Genomic DNA, 20,720 nt, shown 5'->3' with positions numbered 1-20,720 from the left:
ACTAAGTAGTTTTTATTCCTTGGAAGACTTAAATTCTAATTCTAATCGCACTTCAAACTCGTTCCCCATCGATCGGAACAGATTGTAAACAAACTGATGGATGCCGACAAGAAAAAGGTACAATTTGAAAACTTGATCACCGATCTGCTCAGCTGGATCCGGACCAAGACGGTTGAGTTGGAGAAGCGAAACTTTCCCAACTCCGTCGAAGGCATACAGCGTGAGCTGTTGGCCTTCAAGGAGTACCGTACCGTTGAGAAACCGCCCAAGTACAAGGAACGGTCCGAGATCGAGGCACTGTACTTCCACGTCAATACACTGCTGAAATCGTTGAACCAGCCTCACTACACACCCCAGGAAGGTAAGATGATCAACGACATCGAGAAGGCGTGGCGTGCGCTGGAGAATGCCGAACACAACCGGGAAGTGGCACTGCGAGAGGAACTGCTGCGCCAGGAGAAGCTGGAACAATTGAACTACAAATTTGAAAAGAAGTCAGTATTACGCGAGGGCTACCTGAACGAGATGATTCAGGTGCTGTCGGATCCGAGATACGGAGCCAATTTGCGGCAGGTGGACGCAACGGTGAAAAAGCACGAAGCCATTTCAGCGGACATTTTGGCGCGATCGGATCGATTCAATGACCTCACGGACATGTGCAATGAACTACACAACGAAAACTATCATGGCAAAGAGCGGGTTAAGAATCGCGAAGCGGAAGTTGTTAACAAATGGAAAGAGCTGTTGGAACTACTGGAAAATCACAAGAGCAAGCTGTCACAGTTGAGTGGTCTGTTGAATTTACTACGGGAGATTGACGCAACGATGGGTACGATTAAAGCATTGAAGGTTCAATTCGCTTCCGAGGATGTGGGACCGCATTTGTTGGGAGTGGAGGAACTGCTACAGGCACACTCACTGCTGGAACTACAAGTCACCACATTGGGTGAAACCCAGAGAAGATATATTCGACAGGGTGAGGCATTCAAGAAAACAGGATCAAAAGATACCAGCCAGGTCGATCAGAAACTGGCGGAACTAGCTCAGTCTTACCAGGAGCTGCAGGGTTGCAGCGCAGAACGAAGGGCCCGCTTGGACGAGGCACGTGACTTTTATCAATTCGTAGAAGACCACGAAAACGAAGAAGGATGGTTGGTGGATAAACAACGCATCTGTAAGGCCGCAATCACGGCCAAGGACTTACGGGCTGTCGTGTCGCTGCAGCAGAAACACAAAGCCCTAGAAGACGAAATGAAGGTTCGCAAACCAAAAACGATACAAATCAAAGAAGCAGGTCGGAAACTGATTGCCGACAAACACCCGAGACGAAGCGATGTGCAAGCCAAAATTGACTCACTTCGAGAGCACTGGAAAGCGCTGGAGGATCTGGTTGATGTACGGAAGAGGCAACTGGATGATGCAGCGGAAGCATATCAATTCTATGCCGACGCCAACGAAGCCGACTCGTGGCTGAACGAAAAGATGGCACTGGTCGCCTCGGACGATTATGGTGTGGACGAACCGTCCGCTCAAGCTCTTCTTCAGCGTCATCGTGATCTACAGGGCGAATTGAACGCCTACTCCGGAGATATACTGAACCTTAACCAGCAAGCAGATAAGCTGATCAAAGCAGGTATCTGCACGCTGGACCTATCGGCGGAACCGGAACCTGCTCAAGAAGTAGAGCAGGAAGAATGGGTGAATGAAACACGTCTAGTTCCGAAGGAAGTTTGGGAGGAAGAACCAGTGGAACGTCTGGAACATAAAACTGTCACCGAGAATAAGCTACTGCCGCATGTTCGCGCCCTCTATCCGTTCGACGGACAAGGAATGAAGATGGCCAAAGGCGAGATTATGATTTTACAAAACAAAACCAATCCCGACTGGTGGAATGTACGGAAACTGGACGGAGCCGAAGGATTCGTACCTGCCAATTACGTCAAAGAAATCGAAGCACGTCCGGTGCCCTGTCTGATCCGGAAAGCCGAAAAAGTAAAAGTAATGCAAAAAGTGAAGAAAACTATTCTGGTTAAGCAGGTTGTTCCGGTGAAACGAGTTCGACCGGCCAAGATTAGTCAGGTGAAACCATTGGTGAAACGGCGAACGGACGGCGACGATACGATCGACAGCAACGATAGTGTTGACAAACGTCAGAAGCACATCAACAGCACGTACGATCAGCTTCAGGAGCTGGCCGAACGAAGACGTGCGTTGTTGGAGGATTCCATTTGTCTGTTCCGCTTCTACCGAGAATGTGACGATTTCGAAAAGTGGATCAAAGACAAGGAGAAAATGCTTCGCACGGATGATCCGAAAGACAATGTCGAATCCGCTAAGAGGAAGTTCGAAACCTTCCTCACAGATTTGTCTGCTTCTTCGAAACGTGTCGAAGCCATCGATTCCGATGTGGAGGACTTTGTTCGTCAGGGACACTCGCAGCTGGATAAGGTGAAGGCACGCCAACGGCAAATTCATCAGATGTGGGAACATCTGAATTACTTGAAGGGTCAGAAGGAAAAGAATTTGGAGGGAGCCTCCAGCGTAGAGCTGTTCAATCGCACTTGTGAAGAAGCTATCGATTGGATGAACGAGAAAATGACACAATTGGATACGGCCGAACTGGGACCCGATCTTAAAACTGTTCAGGCCCTACAAAGACGTCACGAAAATTTGGAAAGAGAACTGGCCCCGGTTCAGGAGAAGGTCAGCAGAGTTAATCTACTCGGAAACACGGTTAAAAACTCCTACCCATCGGAACGAGATAACGTCACCGAAAAGCAAAAAGATATACAAGGACTCTGGCATAAGGTCCAAGAGAAGGCGAAGGAGCGTCGTTCTCGGCTGGAGAACGCCGTTGGTCAACAGATATTCACGAACAGTACAAAGGCACTGCTAGCGTGGATCGAAAGTGTTCACAACCAACTTAATGCGGAGGAAACTGCCCGGGATGTTGAGACAGCGGAAAACCTATTGAAGAAACACAACGATCTCGCCGAGGAGATCAAAGCACACGACGACGAGTTCCAACAACTTGCCAAGTTGGGCAATCAGCTCCAACAGCGCAATCCAAGTCTTGTTGATGTTCCGGAATTGATCAAGAAGCTGGCGACCGAACAGCAAGCCGTTCACGTGGGATGGCAAGCCAAGGAAAAGAAACTGCAGCAGTGTATCGAACTGCAGATCTTCAATCGGGAAGCTGATAAAATTGATGCCACAACTAAAAGCCACGAAGCGTACCTGGAGTATGGTGACCTCGGCGATTCGTTGGACGACGTCGAAGCTATTCTGAAGCGACATACCGATTTTGAAAATTCCCTCGGAGCTCAGGACAAGATTCTGAAAAATTTCTCCGATAGTGCCGACAAACTGATACGGAACAATCACTACGATTCCAGCTACATAGCTGATCGGCGTGATCAAGTTCTGGCCCGCCGCGAAAAGGTCAAGAACCTCGCCCAGAAGCGTCGCAATGCCCTACAGGCATCCAAAGACTTCCAAAAGTTCTGTGCCGACGTAGACGATTTGAATGGTTGGCTAACGGATAAAGCTAGGATCGCGGGTGATGAAAGCTACAAGGATCTGACTAATCTACCGAGAAAGCTGCAAAAGCACAGGGCGTTCGAGCGGGAACTGCGTGCCAACGAAGGACAGCTTCGGACGGTGAACAAGGAAGGCGAAGCATTGATCAAGACAAACAACCGAGCCGATGAGGTATCGCAAATGCTGGCGGCCGTGAATCAAAAATGGAAGGAATTGAATTCGTCGTCCCTGGAGAAGGGACGACGATTGGAGCAGGCTTCGTTGCAGCGGGAACACAACCGCAACATCGAGGATGCTAAGAGTAAACTCGAAGAGTTGGATTCGATCCTACAGAGCAAACAAGTCGGCAACGATTTGCGCAGCTGTAAGGATTTGATGAACAAACATCAAATTCTGGAGGACGACATCAGCATGTGGGAGCAGAAGATTGCCGAATTGGTAACCTCGGGCGAGGAAATGGCTCATGAGGGTCACTTCGATGCCAATAATATCAAGAACGAGACGAAAAAACTTCAGAATCAGTTTGCTAACTTGAAAGGACCGGCAGCTAAGCGACGCGATGCACTGGAGGAAAGTCTTCGCTTTCATAAGTTCGTATTTGAGCTGGATGCCGAATTGCAGTGGATCAACGAACATCTGCCGGCTGCCAGTTCGGAAGCCATTGGACAGAATCTGCATCAGGCTCAAAGTTTGTATAAGAAGCACAAGAAGCTGGAGGCAGAAATTGAAGGACATCAACCGATGATCAATAAAACACTCAACTCAGCGGAGAGTTTGATCAGTCAGAAGCATCCGGAAACGGCAAAAGTCAAGGAACTTTGCAACACCCTGGACCATGCCTGGACTGATCTTCAGGGTAAGGCTACGGAGCGCTCGAAGAAGTTGGAGCTGTCGCTCAAAGCTCAGCAGTATCTTTCGGAAGCCGGTGAAATCGAAACGTGGCTCGGAGAACGAAACAACGTTCTGCGTTCCACGGACTACGGACGGGATCGCGATTCCGCAACCAAACTGCTAACCAAGCACAAGACAATCGAACTGGAACTGGACACCTACTCCGGTATTGTGTCGGAAATGGGCCACGCTGCCTCGGCGATGGTGACCTCAAAGCACCCGGACAGCAAAACGATTGCCTCCAAACAGCAGCTGATCGAGAAAATGCTGAAGTCCCTTCAGAAATTGGCCGCCCAGCGGCAACTTCGTCTGATGGAAAGCCTGTACCGTCATGAATACTTTATGGAATCGGCCGATCTGGAACAGTGGATCAAGGAACAGGAACAGGCCGTCAACTCGGAGGACTACGGTCACGATTATGAACATTTGTTGGTAAGTTTAGGATCTTGTTGACGTTCGTTCAATAAAATTTAAGTATTCGTTTCGTTATAGATTTTGAAGAATAAATTTGACGATTTAAAACATCGCATAGAGGTCGGTGCGGAGCGTTTCAACCAGTGCGAGGAGTTCGCCAAGAAACTTATCGTCAGTGACAGCCCTTACGTGGCCGACATCGAGAAGCGCCAAGAACAATTGAGGTATGCTTCCAAACATAGGACTGTGAATGCGCAGTACCTTCTAAGTGGCAACTTTTTTTTTCTGCTTTCTTTCCTGATCTTTATTTCTTCTTATTTCTTATTTTCTATTTTACTTCCTTATTGCATGCTATCGGGGATGTTCTCTGCTGTTTTTATGACTTTCATGACATAAAGAGGAAAGAAGCCAGCCTACACCGAGGCTCAGTTGGCTGTCATTGAACGTCACGATCAAATTCGGTAAACGCAAACAATCTTCGCATATGAATGTCGTTCGTTCGTATCAATGTTTCACGTACACGGTTTTTGTCGATCAGTTGCAAAACTTCATTTTTCAAGTTCATAATACGGTGATTGTTGGTCATGTTTCAAATTAAGAGAATTTTTTTCAAATTAACTCATTTAGTTGGCTTTTGAGAATAGTTAACCAATCTTGCAGTTGTATTTTCTAAACACAACCACAAGGGAAAACCGAAAATAATTTAATAAGTTAAATTGAGATAGATTGATTTCATGCGGAGCAATCATTCGGGTTCTTTCGGTCAAGTGCACAGTTTCTAAATTTTGTTCTTCATGAAACCCGTGATTTAGCGGATTTTAAATAGTACCATTTTTATTAGAAGGATGTTGAAAATAACCAAAATAAAAAATGAGTAAATGAACGGGTAAAGTTAAAGAGCAAGAGAACAGATACAATCTACCAGAACAACAGACAACTGGATACTCAACTCACAAGAGAACGGCTTCGAAATAACTATCAACCAATACAACTACTTTCCCTCAATACACACACAAACAGTAGCAATCAAAACGTCAAAATTGAATATAATCTCAGTAGCAGTCTATCTCATCTCAAATTTAGATGAAGAGGAAGTCGATGGACACGAGTAAAATGATTCTGATGAACAATGGATTAAAGACTTGCATACCAATAGAATGAAATCGGAAACCAACGGCAAGTGATCTCACTATCCTAGAAAATATTGGATTCCGCGAGTGGAATAAACAATCATATTGCCATGAAGATAACATTAGAGACAGAGGAGAACAAAAAGAAAAATATATACAGCAACAGGAAAAAAAGAATATATACAGAAAAAAGAAGAATATATACAACAAGAAAGGAAATAGAAAAATTGAGAAAAGAGAATTCAGTTGAAGTTTGATATGAAGAAGTGAAGGAAATGTAACGGAATTGCAAAACACAAATATACTCACCCTCCAAAGTTCTGGTGGTGCAATAATGGTGAGCAGGTTTGTCTAGTCAAGCGGGAGGCGAGAGAAAAATTCTATAAACCATCATCTCTAGACATACGATTAAATCTAAGACAAAAGACAAAGTTGATTGATAGTTGGTATATTTGTGCAAAGACTAAACGAGAAGTTTAGTTAGGTTAAGCTAACAAAAAAAGGTAGCACAATTTTCAACTGAGATTTCTTGATGATGCTTTCTTATTAGAGAACTACCGTTTTCGAAAAAAGAACCATTGATCATTCATTCTTTCACAAGAACTAGTTCTTTTGAACCGTTCGAGAACGAATTGCCCATCTCTACTTTGTTCCAAAAATGTAAACGAGAGGAACTCAGAAGACAAATAGAACAACTCCGCCATACATGTCAACCAAAGCACACGGGAACTGAGGTAATCAATTGACAGATACAATCAAATGTAAATAATGCGAACAACGTAGGTCACGAAGACAAGGACTTGGCGAATCACTTCTTGGACTCCTGCCTCATGACATGTATGTTCATGTTAGCCAGGTACTTTTTCACTGTTTGGCTGGTTGCATCTACCTTCCAGACAAATGCACGCAGCAATGTAGCCACTTTTCCTTCGGTCTTTCTCTTCAGCTTCCTTTGGAGATTCTTGTCGCTCAGGGTCGTCAGCCGTCCGGAACGGGGCTTTCTTACTTACCTTACCTAACAGCTATAGGCCTGGGGTGTCCTTTGCTGCATCAAGAATACGTCTCCACATAACTCGGTCCATGGCTGCTCGTCGCCAGCCACTCAAGGCACGGACGCTTCTGAGATCACCCTCCACTTGATCGATCCACCTTGCTCGCTGCGCTCCTCTTCTTCTTGTACCAGTCGGATTAGATTCAAGAACCATTTTCACTGGGCTGTCGTCCGACATTCTTATGACATGCCCAGCCCATCGTAGACGTCCGATTTTAGCTGTCCGTACGATAGGTGGTTCTCATAGCAGCTGTTGCAATTCGTGATTCATACGCCGTCTGCAAGTTCCGTCTTCCATCTGCACTCCGCCATAGATGGTCCTCAGTACCTTTCTTTCGAAAACACTGAGGGCGCGTTGGTCCTCTGCAAACATAGTCCAGGTCTCGTGGCCATAGAGAACAACCGGTCTAATAAGCGTTTTGTAGATGGTCAATTTCGTGCGGGGGCGTACTTTTCTCGATTGAAGGGTTTTCCTGAGTCCAAAGTACGCACGATTCCCTGCCAAAATACGTCTCTGTATTGCTCTGCTGGTGTTATTGTCGGCGGTCACCAGTGAGCCCAAATACACAAACTCGTTAACCACCTCGATATCGTCACCGTCTATCAATATTCGTGGTGGGAGACGTAGTGTTTCTTCTCTAGAGCCTCTTCATCTCATGTATTTTGTTTTCGACGCATTTATGGCCAGTCCGATATGCCTAGCTTCAGCTTTCAGTCGGATGTAGGTTTCCGTCATCTTCTCAAGGTTACTTGTTACAATGTCAATATCGTAAGCGAAGCCAAAAAGTTTTACGGACTTTCGGAAGATCGTACCACTCGTGTCGACCCTCGCTCTTTGAATCACACCTTCCAGGGCAATATTGAACAAGATACAAGAGAGTCCATCACCTTGCCGTAGCCCTCTCCGAGATTCGAAGGGACTCGAGAGCGTCCCAGATACTTGGACGTTGCACATCACTCTATCCATCGTTGCTTTGATCAATCGCGTCAGTTTATCCGGGAAACCGTATTCGTGCATGATCTGCCATAGCTGTTCTCGATCGATTGTGTCGTATGCCACTTTGAAGTCAACGAATAGGTGATGCGTGGGTACGTTGTATTCACGACACTTCTGGAGTACTTGTCTTATCGCGAATATGTGATCCGTAGTGGCGCGGGCTCCAATAAATCCCGCTTGGTACGGCCCTACGAATTCTTTTGCTATTGGACGGGGCTTTCTTACGATGCTCTGATTGTTGTCTTATAGTGCCAAGGTGTTGTAGACGCCGGAACGAGTGTCCACGGAGGTTCACACGAACACCGTTTTAAACGCGTCGGAATGTCGTTCTTTGAATGCACACACTTCTGAACGGAGTTGCTTCATTGTTCCAACCAGTTCGATTGATAGAGTTGTCAATTTTTGCTGTTGACTCATGGGTTACTAGGATTGATGATGCATGAGTAGTTTCGTCAGTGCGGGTGAAGATAAACCTATGAAAAATCTACAATTTTAGTTTAATTTTATAAAATGCAAACGGTAATGATGATTTTTACTAATATTCGGAAAATTTGTATGAATTTTGCTTCGTAAAAAACCGAGTTGAGATATTTGCTGATATTAAATCGCGTAATATTTCCCGTTACACTTGTAGTGTGTCTAGACCGATTAGTAGCCCGCTTCTCTCATAACTCGGTAGTTGATGAGAATCGTTCCGACTGATGGCAGGACACGATTTTCCACTGGTTGGCAAAAATGAAACCATTTGAGCAATGTTATTACCAGATATGTAATAAGTCTGCAACCGCAGAACATTGTATTCTGTACTGCATTAGTTACACAAAAGACGCAGAAATATTCTAACATGATTGTATCATTCAAAAGCGCGATAGATGTCAGCTGCGAACAGAAAATACGAAAATTTCTAACAGGTGGATGGGACTAATTTAACTTAGTATTATACAAACATTATGAAAATCATTCATCAACATATTTCAACTCAATCATTCAAGTCTTCATTTCACTCAAAGCTCACAATTAATCTAACATCAAACTTTTCAACTCACTAACTGTTCGTAGTCTTTGTTACAAATCATTTCCGTAGATAACTTCCGTTAGATATTTACTAATCAATTGTAATTATTTGCTCGCATCCACAGCAATAGCTGGCAAAATCTGCTAAAACAGCTGGCAGCCCGTGAGAAAAAACTGCACGCAGCCGGTGAAATTCATCGCTTCCATCGGGATGCCGCGGAAGCGCTGTTCCGCATACAGGTAGGAATCCAATCAAGGAAACTCACACTGACAACATATTAACTTATGATCAATTTTCCAACAGGACAAAAACGCTGTCCTATCCACCGAGCTGGGCAAGGATCTCAATTCGGCACTGGCACTGGCCCGGAAGCACGAGGCCTTCGAGAACGAACTGGTCGCTCTGGAGGCCCAATTGCAGTTCCTGGTGGATGATTCACTGCGTCTGCAGGCCAAATATCCCGGGGACAACGCCAAGGCTATTGCCGTCGAGCAGGAAAACGTCATTCAAGCGTGGAATGTGCTGAAAGAGAAGTCCGCACTGCGGAACGATCAGCTGCAGGCAAGTTGCGATCTGCAACATTTCCTCACGCAGGTACGTGATCTGATGTCCTGGGCGACGAATTTACGAGCTACGTTACAAGCGGAGGAACACGTCAGTGATGCTACCGGTGCAACGGCACTGAAGATTCAGCACGACGCTATTTACGGAGAGATCGAGGCAAGAGAGGAAACGTTCCGCTATCTGAACGAGCTGAGCGATTCGATGGTGCAGACGGGGCACTACGCGGCCACGGAAGTCGAAGAAAAGTGCTCGGCCTTGCTGGATGAAAGAGCCAAACTGCATTCGGCCTATAACAAGAAAAAGATTCTTCTGGAGCAGAAAATTGATTTGTTCTGTTTCATGCGTGATGCCAAGGTGATTGACAATCTGAGCAGCGGTCAGGAAGCGGCACTGTCAAGTTCAGACTTTGGTCAATCGGTTGAGGTGGTACAGGATCAGGTCAAGAAGCACGATGCATTTGAGAAGTTGATTCAAACGCAAGACGAGAAGGTGGCAATTTTGCAGGATCATGGTCGAAAGCTGGTCGAGCAGAACCACTATGACAGTGAAAACATTAGAAGACGCTTGAGAGAAATTATCGATCGAAGACAGAAGATCAAGGAGCTGTGTGCGCTCCGACGGCAAAAGCTGCAAAACGCCCTGCTGTACGCTCAGTTCATACGAGACTGTGCTGAGGCCGGAGCGTGGATCAACGAGAAACAGAAGAAGCTGGAAGCGGATGCAACCAGCTTCGCGGACGTGACAAACATGGAAGATAAAATCAAGAAGTTGCAGAAACATCAAGCGTTCCAAGCGGAGGTGGCTGCAAACGAAGGTCGCATCAGAGAGGTCAAACAGAAGGGGGAGACGTTGATTGCCAAACGGCATCAATGTGCACCGGAGATTGAGGAAGAGGTTCGCAAGTTGACGGATTCGTGGAAGGTTCTGTTGAAGGAAGTCATATCACGCGGTAGAGGCCTCGAAGAAGCTCAAGATATTCTGGAATTCAACAGTCAACTGGACAAACTGGAGGCTTGGATTCGTGACAAGGAGATGATGGTGAATGCCAGTGACACCGGACGGGATTTGGAGCATTGCAATGCTCTCAAGAGGAAGCTCGACGATGTTGATTCCGACATGCGGGTAGATGACCAACGAATCAAGACCATCAACGTGCTGGCGGATAAGCTGCTGACACAGGATAAAGCACCGAGCGAGTCTAAAAACGTTCAACAGAGACGAAACAATTTCAACAACAAGTGGAAATCATTGCAGGGAGCATTGAACAAGTATCGGGAACTGCTCGACGGTGCCTACGAAATCCACGTGTTCAATCGTGACATCGATGATACGGCAGAAAGAATCGCCGAGAAGCAATTGGCAATGAGTGTGGATGATACTGGTCGTGATTTGAATGCCGTTGAATCGCTGAAGCGCAAACAGGATGCTATGCAGCGTGATATGACGGCAGTTCAGCAGAAGATTGCAGAACACGAGCGAAGAGCCGCAACTCTAGCTCAGAAATATCCCGACAATGCAGTGAATATCGAGGAGAAATTGGAGGATTTAAAACGTCAGTGGAATAACCTGCAGGAAGCTAGCGTGAAACGAGCGAATGCGTTGGAAAACGGTTACACCGCACACAAATTTACGGCAAACGTAAAGGAGCTCGAACTTTGGACCAATGATATGATAAAGAAGATGGTTTCGGTTTCGAATCCTTCAACGATCAGCGAATGTCAGGCTCAGATACAACTACATCAGGAGCGTAAGGCCGAAATCGACGGACGAGACAAAGTATTTAAGGCATTGCAGGAACATGGAGATCGGCTGGTAACGGAAAATAAGGCAAAGGGAATCAAGAACGATTACGTCGAGAAGGCTCTGAAGCAGTTGGAAGACTTGAACAAACACCTCCATGATTCCTGGAAGGGTAAGGATCGTGGACTGAAGGAGGCCCATCAGTTGCAACAGTTCAAGGAACAGGCAGATCAGATTGAAGCTTGGTTAGCCAATAAGGAAGCCTTCCTGAACAATGACGATCTCGGCGAGTCTTTCACGGCTGTCGAAGCACTGATCAAAAAACACGAAGCATTCGAAAAGTTACTGGCAGCTAGCAGAACTGATGAGTTGGAAAAGTTCTCGGAAGAAATACTGGCTGAAAGTCCATTTGAAGCCGATGTCATCAAGCAGAGACTGTGTTCGGTTATGGCCCGGAAGAAGAAACTTTTGGCCTCCGCAGCAGCTCGAAAACAGAAACTCCAAGAATCCTGGCAACTGCAGCAATTCCTCCGTGGATTGTATGAAGTCGCAAAGTGGATATCGCAAAAGATGCAGGTTGCCCTGGATGAAAATTATCGTGAACCCAGTAATCTACAGAGTAAAATCCAAAAGCATACAGCCTTCGACGCCGAACTAGGAGCAAACTCTAGCCGTGTTTCGGCTATTATTGAAGAAGGTGAATCCCTCATCAATGCCGATCACTATGCTAAGGCCCTAGTCCAAGAACAGCTGGACGTTTTGGAAGCAGACTGGCAGAAACTTCGGGAAGCATCTGGCGACAAAAAAGATCGCTTGGCGGAGGCCTACGAGGCGAGACTCTTCGAGCGTAGTTTGGAGGACTTCAACAACTGGATGGATGAAGTTGAACTACAGTTGTCTTCGGAAGACTACGGCAGAGATCTGGCATCGGTTAACAATCTGCTGAAAAAACATGAAATGTTAGAAGCGGATGTGGCACATCACCTGGAAACCTGTGATCAAATCAAAGCCACTGACGACAAATTCCTCGCTTCCGATCACTTCCTGAAGGACGAACTTCACGAAGTAACAATGTTGACCATCAAACGGTACCATTCATTGCACGAACCGACAACCATCCGGCGGGACAATCTGGAAGATTCGCTTCAGCTTCATCAATTCCTGCGGGATGCCGAAGACGAACTATCGTGGCTGAACGAAAAGGAACCTTTGGCTGCATCGAAAGACCTCGGCAATAGCCTGACAGCCGTGCAGACCTTACAGAAGAAACATCAAGCCTTGGAAGCGGAAATTCTTTCACAAGAACCCACAATTTCCGCACTTATCCAACGCGGAAAGCAAATGATTCGGGAAAATCACTACGCAGTGGAACAAATCGAGCGACAGTCCAATCAACTGCAGCAGAAGTTGATCAATCTAAGAAATTTGACCAATGTCCGGAGACTGCGTCTATTGGATGCAGTGGAAAGCCAGCAGTTCTACGCCGAAGCGAACGAAGCAGAGTCGTGGTTAAGGGAGAAAAAACCGATCATTTCTTCGCATGACTACGGCAAAGATGAGGACTCGGCCAGTTCACTGCAGAAGAAGTTGGACGCACTGCAGCGGGAGTTGGTAGCTTTCCGGCCGACTGTCGAGAAGATCGATAAACTGGCATCGGGATTGCAGGAACGTGGACACTTCGACAGCGATAAGATCAAAACCAAGAACGATAAGATACAGTATCAATTCCAGGAGTTGACCCGACTGGCTACGGAACGTGAGAAGAAACTGGCCGAGACGAAGAAGTTGTACGAGTTCATCCGAGAGATCGATGATCTGCAGGAGTGGATCGAAATGCAAATGACAACGGCAGGGTCGGAAGAGTACGGAACGGACGTTGAACATGTAGAGCAGCTGACGGCCCAATTCGAGTCGTTCGTGTCGAATCTGAACTCGAACGAAGGACGCGTCGGTGCCTGTGTGGCCAAAGGAAAGTCACTCTTGAACGAGGGTAACCCGAACAAAGACATTATTAAAGGAAAACGGGACGAGACAAAACAGCTGTGGGAGGAATTGAAAGACTTGGTCATCGCTAGACAGGAAGCTTTGGCGGGTGCGAAACAGGTTCACCTCTTCGATCGCACAGCCGATGAAACGATCAGCTGGATTAATGAGAAAATTTCTGCTGTTCTATCGGAAGACTATGGACACGATCTGGAAACTATACAGGCCTTGGTTCGGACGCACGAAAGCTTTGAAGCGGAGCTTGGGGCTATCAAAGAACAACTGGAATCCGTGGTAACCGAAGCCCAAAAGTTGGGTGACACCTTCCCCGATGCCAAAGAACACATCGAAGTGAAGCGAGACGAAACGATCGAGGCATGGTCCGAGTTGAAGGAAAAGACCTACCAGCGAAAGGAAAAACTCATGCAAGCCGAACAACTGCAAGCCTACTTCGATGAGTATCGAGATTTGATGGCTTGGATCAATGAAATGTTAGCTCAAATCACGGCACCTGAACTGGCCAAGGATGTTGCCGGTGCTGAGGCGCTTATCGGCAAGATCAAGGAACATCGAACGGAAGTTGACTCACGAAATGAAGCATTCGATACATTTTACGTAACCGGAACCAAACTGATCAAGGATGGACACTTCCTTGCTAACGAGATTCAGGAAAAGATTGCAATCCTGGGACAGAGGAAACGCCTACTGGACAACACCATTGTTCAGCGTGCAGAGATCTACGAACTAAATCTGGACACTCAGCTGTTCCTCAAGGATGCCGAAGTTATCGAAAACTGGATCATTTCCCGACAGGTGCAGCTGAAGGAAACTAAACTTGGAGAATCCATTGCCCAGGTGGAAGATCTAATCCGGAAGCACGAAGATTTCGAGAAAACCGTAGCCGCTCAGGAAGAGAAGGTACTGGCGCTCAAACGAATCACATTGCTGGAGAAGAAATTCAAGAAGCAACTGGAAGCAGAACGGGCTGCCCGAATCGCAGAGAAGGAACGAGTAGAACGGGAACGTCACGAAGCGCTGAAGCAAAAAGAAGTACAGCGGATTACCGAGGAACGTCGCCGTCACGACGTCGGCACATCCGTTGTCAATGGATATTCCGATACTACCCCTAACAAGTCAACTACTCCTAGTCACCTTACACCTGAAATTCACGTCTCGAGAGAAACTGCGGAAATATCTCCGGTCGTTCAGAAGTCTAATTCGTTCGCCACGATGCTACAGGAAAGATTACGACGTGGTTCGGAGGGCAACATCAAACGAGCCGAAAGTATGAAGATTGGTCCAAAACCGGCCAAACGTACACCATCCTTTACGACCCGGCGAAGAGCTCAAAGTTTCCGAAAAAATCAACGTGGAAATGAACCCGCCGAATTTGATCTGCCTCCAGTGGAAATTCAGGGAATGCTGGAACGGAAACATGAACTGCAATCCGGTGGAAAGAAGGCTCCGGTGCGTTCATGGAAACCATTCTATACCGTTCTGTGCGGTCAGCTGCTGTGCTTCTTCAAGGACGTGGAAGATTTTGCCCAGAAAAAGGCTGCGACCGCCCCAGTCAATATCCTGAATGCAAAGTGTGATCGTGCGGAGGATTACACGAAGAAAAAGAACGTCTTCCGACTGGTACTTCTGGATGGATCGGAATTCTTGTTCCTAACCGGATCCAGGGACTCGATGAACGAGTGGGTTAACAAAATTGCCTTCCATGCCGCTTTGCCTCCCAATCTGCAGCTCATGAGTTACGATGAATCAATGAAGGTGAGTTTTTTACTTCCTTTTGTAGACGTAGATCGCTAATTCATTTCATTCCCTTTCGCCATCCAACAGCAATCATCCAGTGGTACCGAAGCAGCCAAAGTCCTTGGGCTGCAACTAAATCACCAATCCCCGGTACTAGACCGTAGCGATGCTAATTCCTCCATTAGCTCCCGAACTTCGTCACCGGACTCCCAGCGAAGAGATTCTCGTGCCTCGCTGAACAGTGCCAAATCCGGTGGCTCCGGTAGTAACAACAGTAACAGCTTGCAAACCCCCCAAATCAATTTCCTACAGAAGCAAAAAGAACTCCGGGAACTTGAGAATCAGGTTTGTTGGCTAGTTTTTTTTCTCGCGTACTGAAGAATGAAGATTGAATAACAAAAAAACCTACCGTCTTATTTCAGCAGCATCGGATTTCCCAACAACAACTACATCAGCAACAGCAACATCAGCACATGGGTACCTTCCAAGCACCTCAGTCTCCTGCAGCGACACAGGAACATTACGGTTTGGCGGATAAACCGCCAATACCACCGAGAGGAGTTCCTCCGCCAGTTCCGCAGCGACAGTCCAGCTCCGAAAATGTCCTAAACAACAACGGTGGTAGTGCGGGTGCAGTACAAATTCGCTCCAAGACGGGCAGTGGAAGTAGCGGTAGTTTCAACGGAAATGGTGAGTATTTCACTATTTGTTTTGATGTGGAACACATCTTTGTTTACTATATACCTACGGGTGCAAATTGAATATTCAAGGAAATAAACATATTGAAAAGTGCTTCGAGCTTATGGCGTTTTCGTTTTTAATTTGCACTACACCGGTGCAGTGCTACACTGAGGCATGAATAAACGAACAAAAATGACGAAAACATAAACAGTAACCATTGACTACAATTAACGATTCCATTGCACAGAGCTACACCAAACTTTTGATGAGTGCTACACCAGAGGTATCGGTGCAGAAAAAGTGTAGCACTGGTGTAGTGCAATTGGTAAAAACGAACGACTTAGGTGCAGCTTTCGCTACACCGGTGTAGTGCAATTTAAAAACGAAAACGACATTAGTCAATTTCTTTTCGATTAGTAGTAATATTCTATTACCTACTGATTGAAAATATTTTGAAGCGTTTCTGACGGGGTTGCTTTGATCAAATGCATTTGCTCACATTCCCTTGTTGACGTTAGATAAGCTTAATGTCGTTTTCGCTTGAGAAAACTGCAACTGACCCAGAGCAGTTTCATCAAACAAACAATTTTCACGAAACTGTGTTTGTTTCGCACTTCGCAACGATGGTTTAAGCAAACCTGATATAAAATCCAAATATTTATCACAGACTAACAGATAGGGTACTAAAATTGGATTCTTCAATCATTTTAACGATCATTTTGAATATTCCTTTAGTTGGGACAGTACTCGAATATGTCATGATGGCGCCACGTCACCCTATCAAAAACATCCTGTCTGTCATCTAGACTGCACTCAAAATAATAATCATATTATAGTTACGTGAAAAGTTATGTGAATATTTTCCACCCTACTTTTCACGTAGGTTTTAATGGACTGGCATTTAAAAGCTGTTTAATGCATAATCCAGTAAAAGTTACGTGTTTCATAGGTAAAATGTAATGTACTGTTCATATCACATTTATCTATCAAATCATATCAAATTTAGATACCAGAAAATTACTATTTTATATATTGGTTGAAGTCGAAAGGGAGATTCCAGATTTTGATATAAATCTATGAAATGAAAAATGCCATGAAATATAAAACATTTATTTCAGAAAATTGTCATATAACTGCAACTAATAATGTCGTGGTATCTCAAATCGACAAGCCTCCAGAAATCGTTTATGTTGTCACTGCCATCCAACCGAAGCCGAAGTCGAGATCCAAGAACTCCCACAACACTACCGATTCAGGTTGAAGTCGCATTACCTGGTTCCAGTGTCTCTAGCTTCATACCGATGGTCTGTTTGAAGCATTCGGCAGGAGCGGGTAAACTTCCGGACTCACGCAGGCACTCGGTCCAGTTGAACACATGGAAACTTTCATACTGGAATGGTCCGGTCGATGGAGTAAAAAATTGTAATTAAATAACTTTTCTCTCAAATATTTACACTACTTACACTTCGAGGGCCACTGCTCGCCATTTTCAAAATCGAGTTTTTCACACTGGAAATTCACGTAGATTGTTTGACGTTTGGTCAATTCACGTAAACCTTATGTGATGACTATATTCATTTTAGGGGATGTTTGTATAACATTCATTTTCGTCACGTAAAATATTTAATTTGACATTTGAAACCATTCTACGCGATTTTTCTAGTGAATTGAACGTGAATTTTTATTTGAGTGTGTGTTCATTTTTTACATTTACCAACAGAGTTTCCAATTCATACAGAGTTTTCTTTAATGTACTGATTTGTTGACGTCCATGCGAATTTCATGCAAGATACAGATTTAATACATATAGCCAAAACTATATACAGCATTGTGCCTACTTCTCATCCTCCAAAGCAATACAAAATCTAATCAAATCGAATTTTGTTACTATATTTATTTGCTTCTGGTCTGCCGCCTCTTAATTTCGGATAAAAATTACCAGCACAAAAAAAAATTGTCTAGATGAACAACGTTGAGAAAAATAAATTGTTACCTTCCAACATCGCTAAAAGAGTTAAATATATTATCGACGCAATCCAGTAATTTATTGTGACGATTCATTTTCAAATATTATGATGAAATCAGGCATCCCTGTAAGCAGCTGATCGGTTTTGACAAACGAGGGGGAATCATCTAGTAAAAAACTTTTACATAAATAAAGTAACTTTTTGGGCGTGCGCTCGAGTGTAGCGTGTCTAGTTGGGAAAGAGTACTAATTTTGTTCGGAGCACTGTCACATAATACATACGATGAAAGTGAATGTTTAGGGGTGCTCCTTAGAGCGGTTAAGTCGTTGTGTGGAGCAAATATAAAGATTGTCCCAGAAAGTATGGACGCAGTTTGATTTCGCTGTTAATAATTCACAAGTGTTAGATATTCAAATTTTATTCGATATACTGATAATATTAGACTACAACCACAGAATATTATTCTCAACATTTGCTACTTAGCCATTGTAGACTAGCTGGCGCACCTTCTTGCGAACGTTCCTCATTAAATTCCGTACAGACTTCTTGGCGACAAGTTTTGACACTTTTTTCCAATCTTTTTCAAACTGTTGAATGGTTTCGGCTGCTGAGACATGTTTCCTAAGATGTATTTTTGTTAATGGCCAAAATTCCTCAATTGGTCGAAGTTGTGGGCAATTTGATGGAGTCATGTCTTTTGGAACGAAAGTGACATTTTTGGTAGTATACCTTTCTACTGTTGATTTCGAGTAGTGGCAAGAAGTTGTGGCTTCGAATCATGGGTAGAAGTCGTTTTTGTAAATATTCCTTGATGTATATTTCACTGTTCATTGAAGCAGTGGTGATGAAGGGTTTCGAAATCTTACCGCAGCTACAAATTGCTTGCCAGACCATAGCTTTCTTACCAAATTTTTCGACTTCAATCGGTGTCTCGGACTGGTTTAACATTTGCCCTTCTCGCACCGTATAATATTGTGGTCCCGACAAGGATTTGTAATCACGTAGGTTTCGTCGTTTCACGTAGGTTTCGTCGTCCATGATTGTGCAGTTCAAATTTCCAGCAAGAATTGTCTTGTACAGCTTTCGAACCCTCGGCCTGTTCGATGCTTCTTATTTCGGACTACGTTTTGGTTGTTTCTGCTTCTTATAGGTTCGAAGATTCAAACGTTCTTTAGCACGAAGAGCATTCGGCCATCGTTTTAGCTATCTTATTCCACCATGGTCGTCATCTGATTGATGTCTTTGACAACCTTTCCCTTTGCTTTGAGTCTCCTCTTCATGATTGCCCAGTATTTCTCAATAGGGCGGAACTGGGGGCAGTTCTGTGGGTTAAGGTTTTTCGGAACAAACTGGACCCCTTTCTCTGCATACCATTCTTGAACGACTTTGCTGTAATGACAGCTTGCCAAATCTGGTCAAAACATTACGGGATGGTCATGGGATCGAATGAACGGCAAAATTCGTTTTTAGAGACACTCTTTTTGGTATAGTTCCGATGTCATTGTCTTATTTGCAACGAAAACTTTCGTTTTTTTGCCACAGCTGCAAATGCCCTGCCAAATCATAAATTTTCTAGCAAATTTGTCGGCAAAAACAAATTTAATTTGGCTGGAACATCCCCCCGAGCCGTTGCCAAGTAAAACTTTTGACCTGGGGTTTGTCCGAAATCAGCCTTGACATAGGTTTCATCGTCCATGAGAAGACACCCGTCGAACTTGGTCAGCACCTGGTCATATAGTTTCCGAGCACGAATTTCGACCACACTATTCTGTTTTTTGGTCCGATTTGGCTGTTTGCTATCTCGATACGACTTGATTCCTTCCCGGAGTCGAGTTCTCATCACGGTACTATGGGCAGCACCGAATTTTCTGGCCAAATCACGATCCGACAGATTAGGATTCCTCTTAATCGTCTTCAAAATCTTACCACGCAGTTTCCGGTCGACAGTTCCATTCCGACGATTGGCTTGAGGCTTCCGAATCGTCGTCAATGTTTCCATATACCGTTTGATAACGCGCCATACGGTATTTCTGGGCAATTTCAGCTGTTCAGCTAGCCTAGATGCGGACCACAATGGATTTTCCAAATAACTGTGCACAATTTTTTCCCTTCTTTCGGCTTCCATGTTGATTGTTTACAAAGTACAGTCGATTTGCGGAATGTCAAAAATCATACGTGAAGCTGAAAAAATTCCAAACACCAGGAGCGCCACAATATGAGCAAAAGTTTGTTCCAATTCTAAATGAAGCAAGCTTTAATAGCGAGCTGTATCTTGTTTTGCCTACTATAGATCTAAGACACGTAGCTGCGTGCTTTCCCTGACAAAGACGATGGCATTAGGTTTTACAAGATGACATCACATATGAACTCGTGATGAATTAAGTTCATGCTTGTTCATGTATTCAAATTAGTATGATCATGTAAACAAACCATCGTTAGAGGTCAAATGATGTTCATTCAGCGACCTTTGTGAGGTTTTGCCATATTCATATAAAACCTAATTGCAAGAGTAGGCGATATATCAGTTGGTAAGCACCATCCTGATTGGTTGTTCAAAGGAAAAACGAAACAATAAAAGAACACAAGCAAAATTATTGCTAACTAGCTGAATTACCCAGCATTACTCGGAAATGTTTTTTCCTTTTGTAAGAAACATTTAAAATACCTTTCTCTCTATGAATACCTTTTTAGTAACCGCTGAGATCCAAAAAGTAGATGCGTTTTTTTTTCAGACATTTACATAAAAAACGTACATAAAATTTACATAAAAAACGTACCCTTGTTTAGGGCACTTACTGCACTCCGACGAGCTTTTTCATCACTTTCTATTTTCTTCACCAGAACAGTGGAATTCTTCAGGTCATATCACAAGCACCTCTAGAAACTTTTGGCATAAATACGTCTTGCTTTACTATAGAGCGCCCTTTCAAAACTCATTCTTTGGAAGAATAGGTAGAACTTAATCGTGAATATCTTGAGTTGTACTAATCGC

At 44.6% G+C, this 20,720-nt stretch overlaps 1 protein-coding gene and 1 long non-coding RNA gene across 14 annotated transcripts in view; one reads left to right on the top strand and one right to left on the bottom strand.

The window, feature by feature from the left end:
• LOC131427270 (spectrin beta chain, non-erythrocytic 5) overlaps window positions 1-20,720 on the top strand; it is a 335,003-nt gene that overhangs the window by 311,425 nt on the left and 2,858 nt on the right. For 9 of the 13 annotated variants that reach the window (XM_058590298.1, XM_058590299.1, XM_058590300.1 and 6 more), the window contains 7 exons: window positions 82-4,863; window positions 4,924-5,069; window positions 5,244-5,306; window positions 9,163-9,277; window positions 9,342-15,098; window positions 15,168-15,425; window positions 15,503-15,770. In XM_058590298.1, coding sequence (XP_058446281.1) covers window positions 82-4,863; window positions 4,924-5,069; window positions 5,244-5,306; window positions 9,163-9,277; window positions 9,342-15,098; window positions 15,168-15,425; window positions 15,503-15,770 — 11,389 coding nt within the window. The remainder of the gene's footprint in view (window positions 1-81; window positions 4,864-4,923; window positions 5,070-5,243; window positions 5,307-9,162; window positions 9,278-9,341; window positions 15,099-15,167; window positions 15,426-15,502; window positions 15,771-20,720) is intronic. The other 4 variants (XM_058590294.1, XM_058590305.1, XM_058590304.1 and 1 more) reach the window with 4 other exon arrangements.
• On the bottom strand, window positions 15,764-17,340 carry LOC131427277 (uncharacterized). Its single transcript, XR_009229252.1, has 3 exons — window positions 17,225-17,340; window positions 16,155-17,151; window positions 15,764-15,879 (listed from the first exon to the last, which is right to left on the bottom strand). It is a non-coding gene; the product is annotated as an uncharacterized LOC131427277 (long non-coding RNA).

This window comes from Malaya genurostris, chromosome 2 (genome assembly GCF_030247185.1).
Source record: "Malaya genurostris strain Urasoe2022 chromosome 2, Malgen_1.1, whole genome shotgun sequence".
Taxonomy (NCBI): Eukaryota; Metazoa; Arthropoda; class Insecta; order Diptera; family Culicidae; genus Malaya; species Malaya genurostris.
Note: the sequence above shows the minus strand (reverse complement) of the source record. Positions and strands in the feature narration are given on the sequence as shown.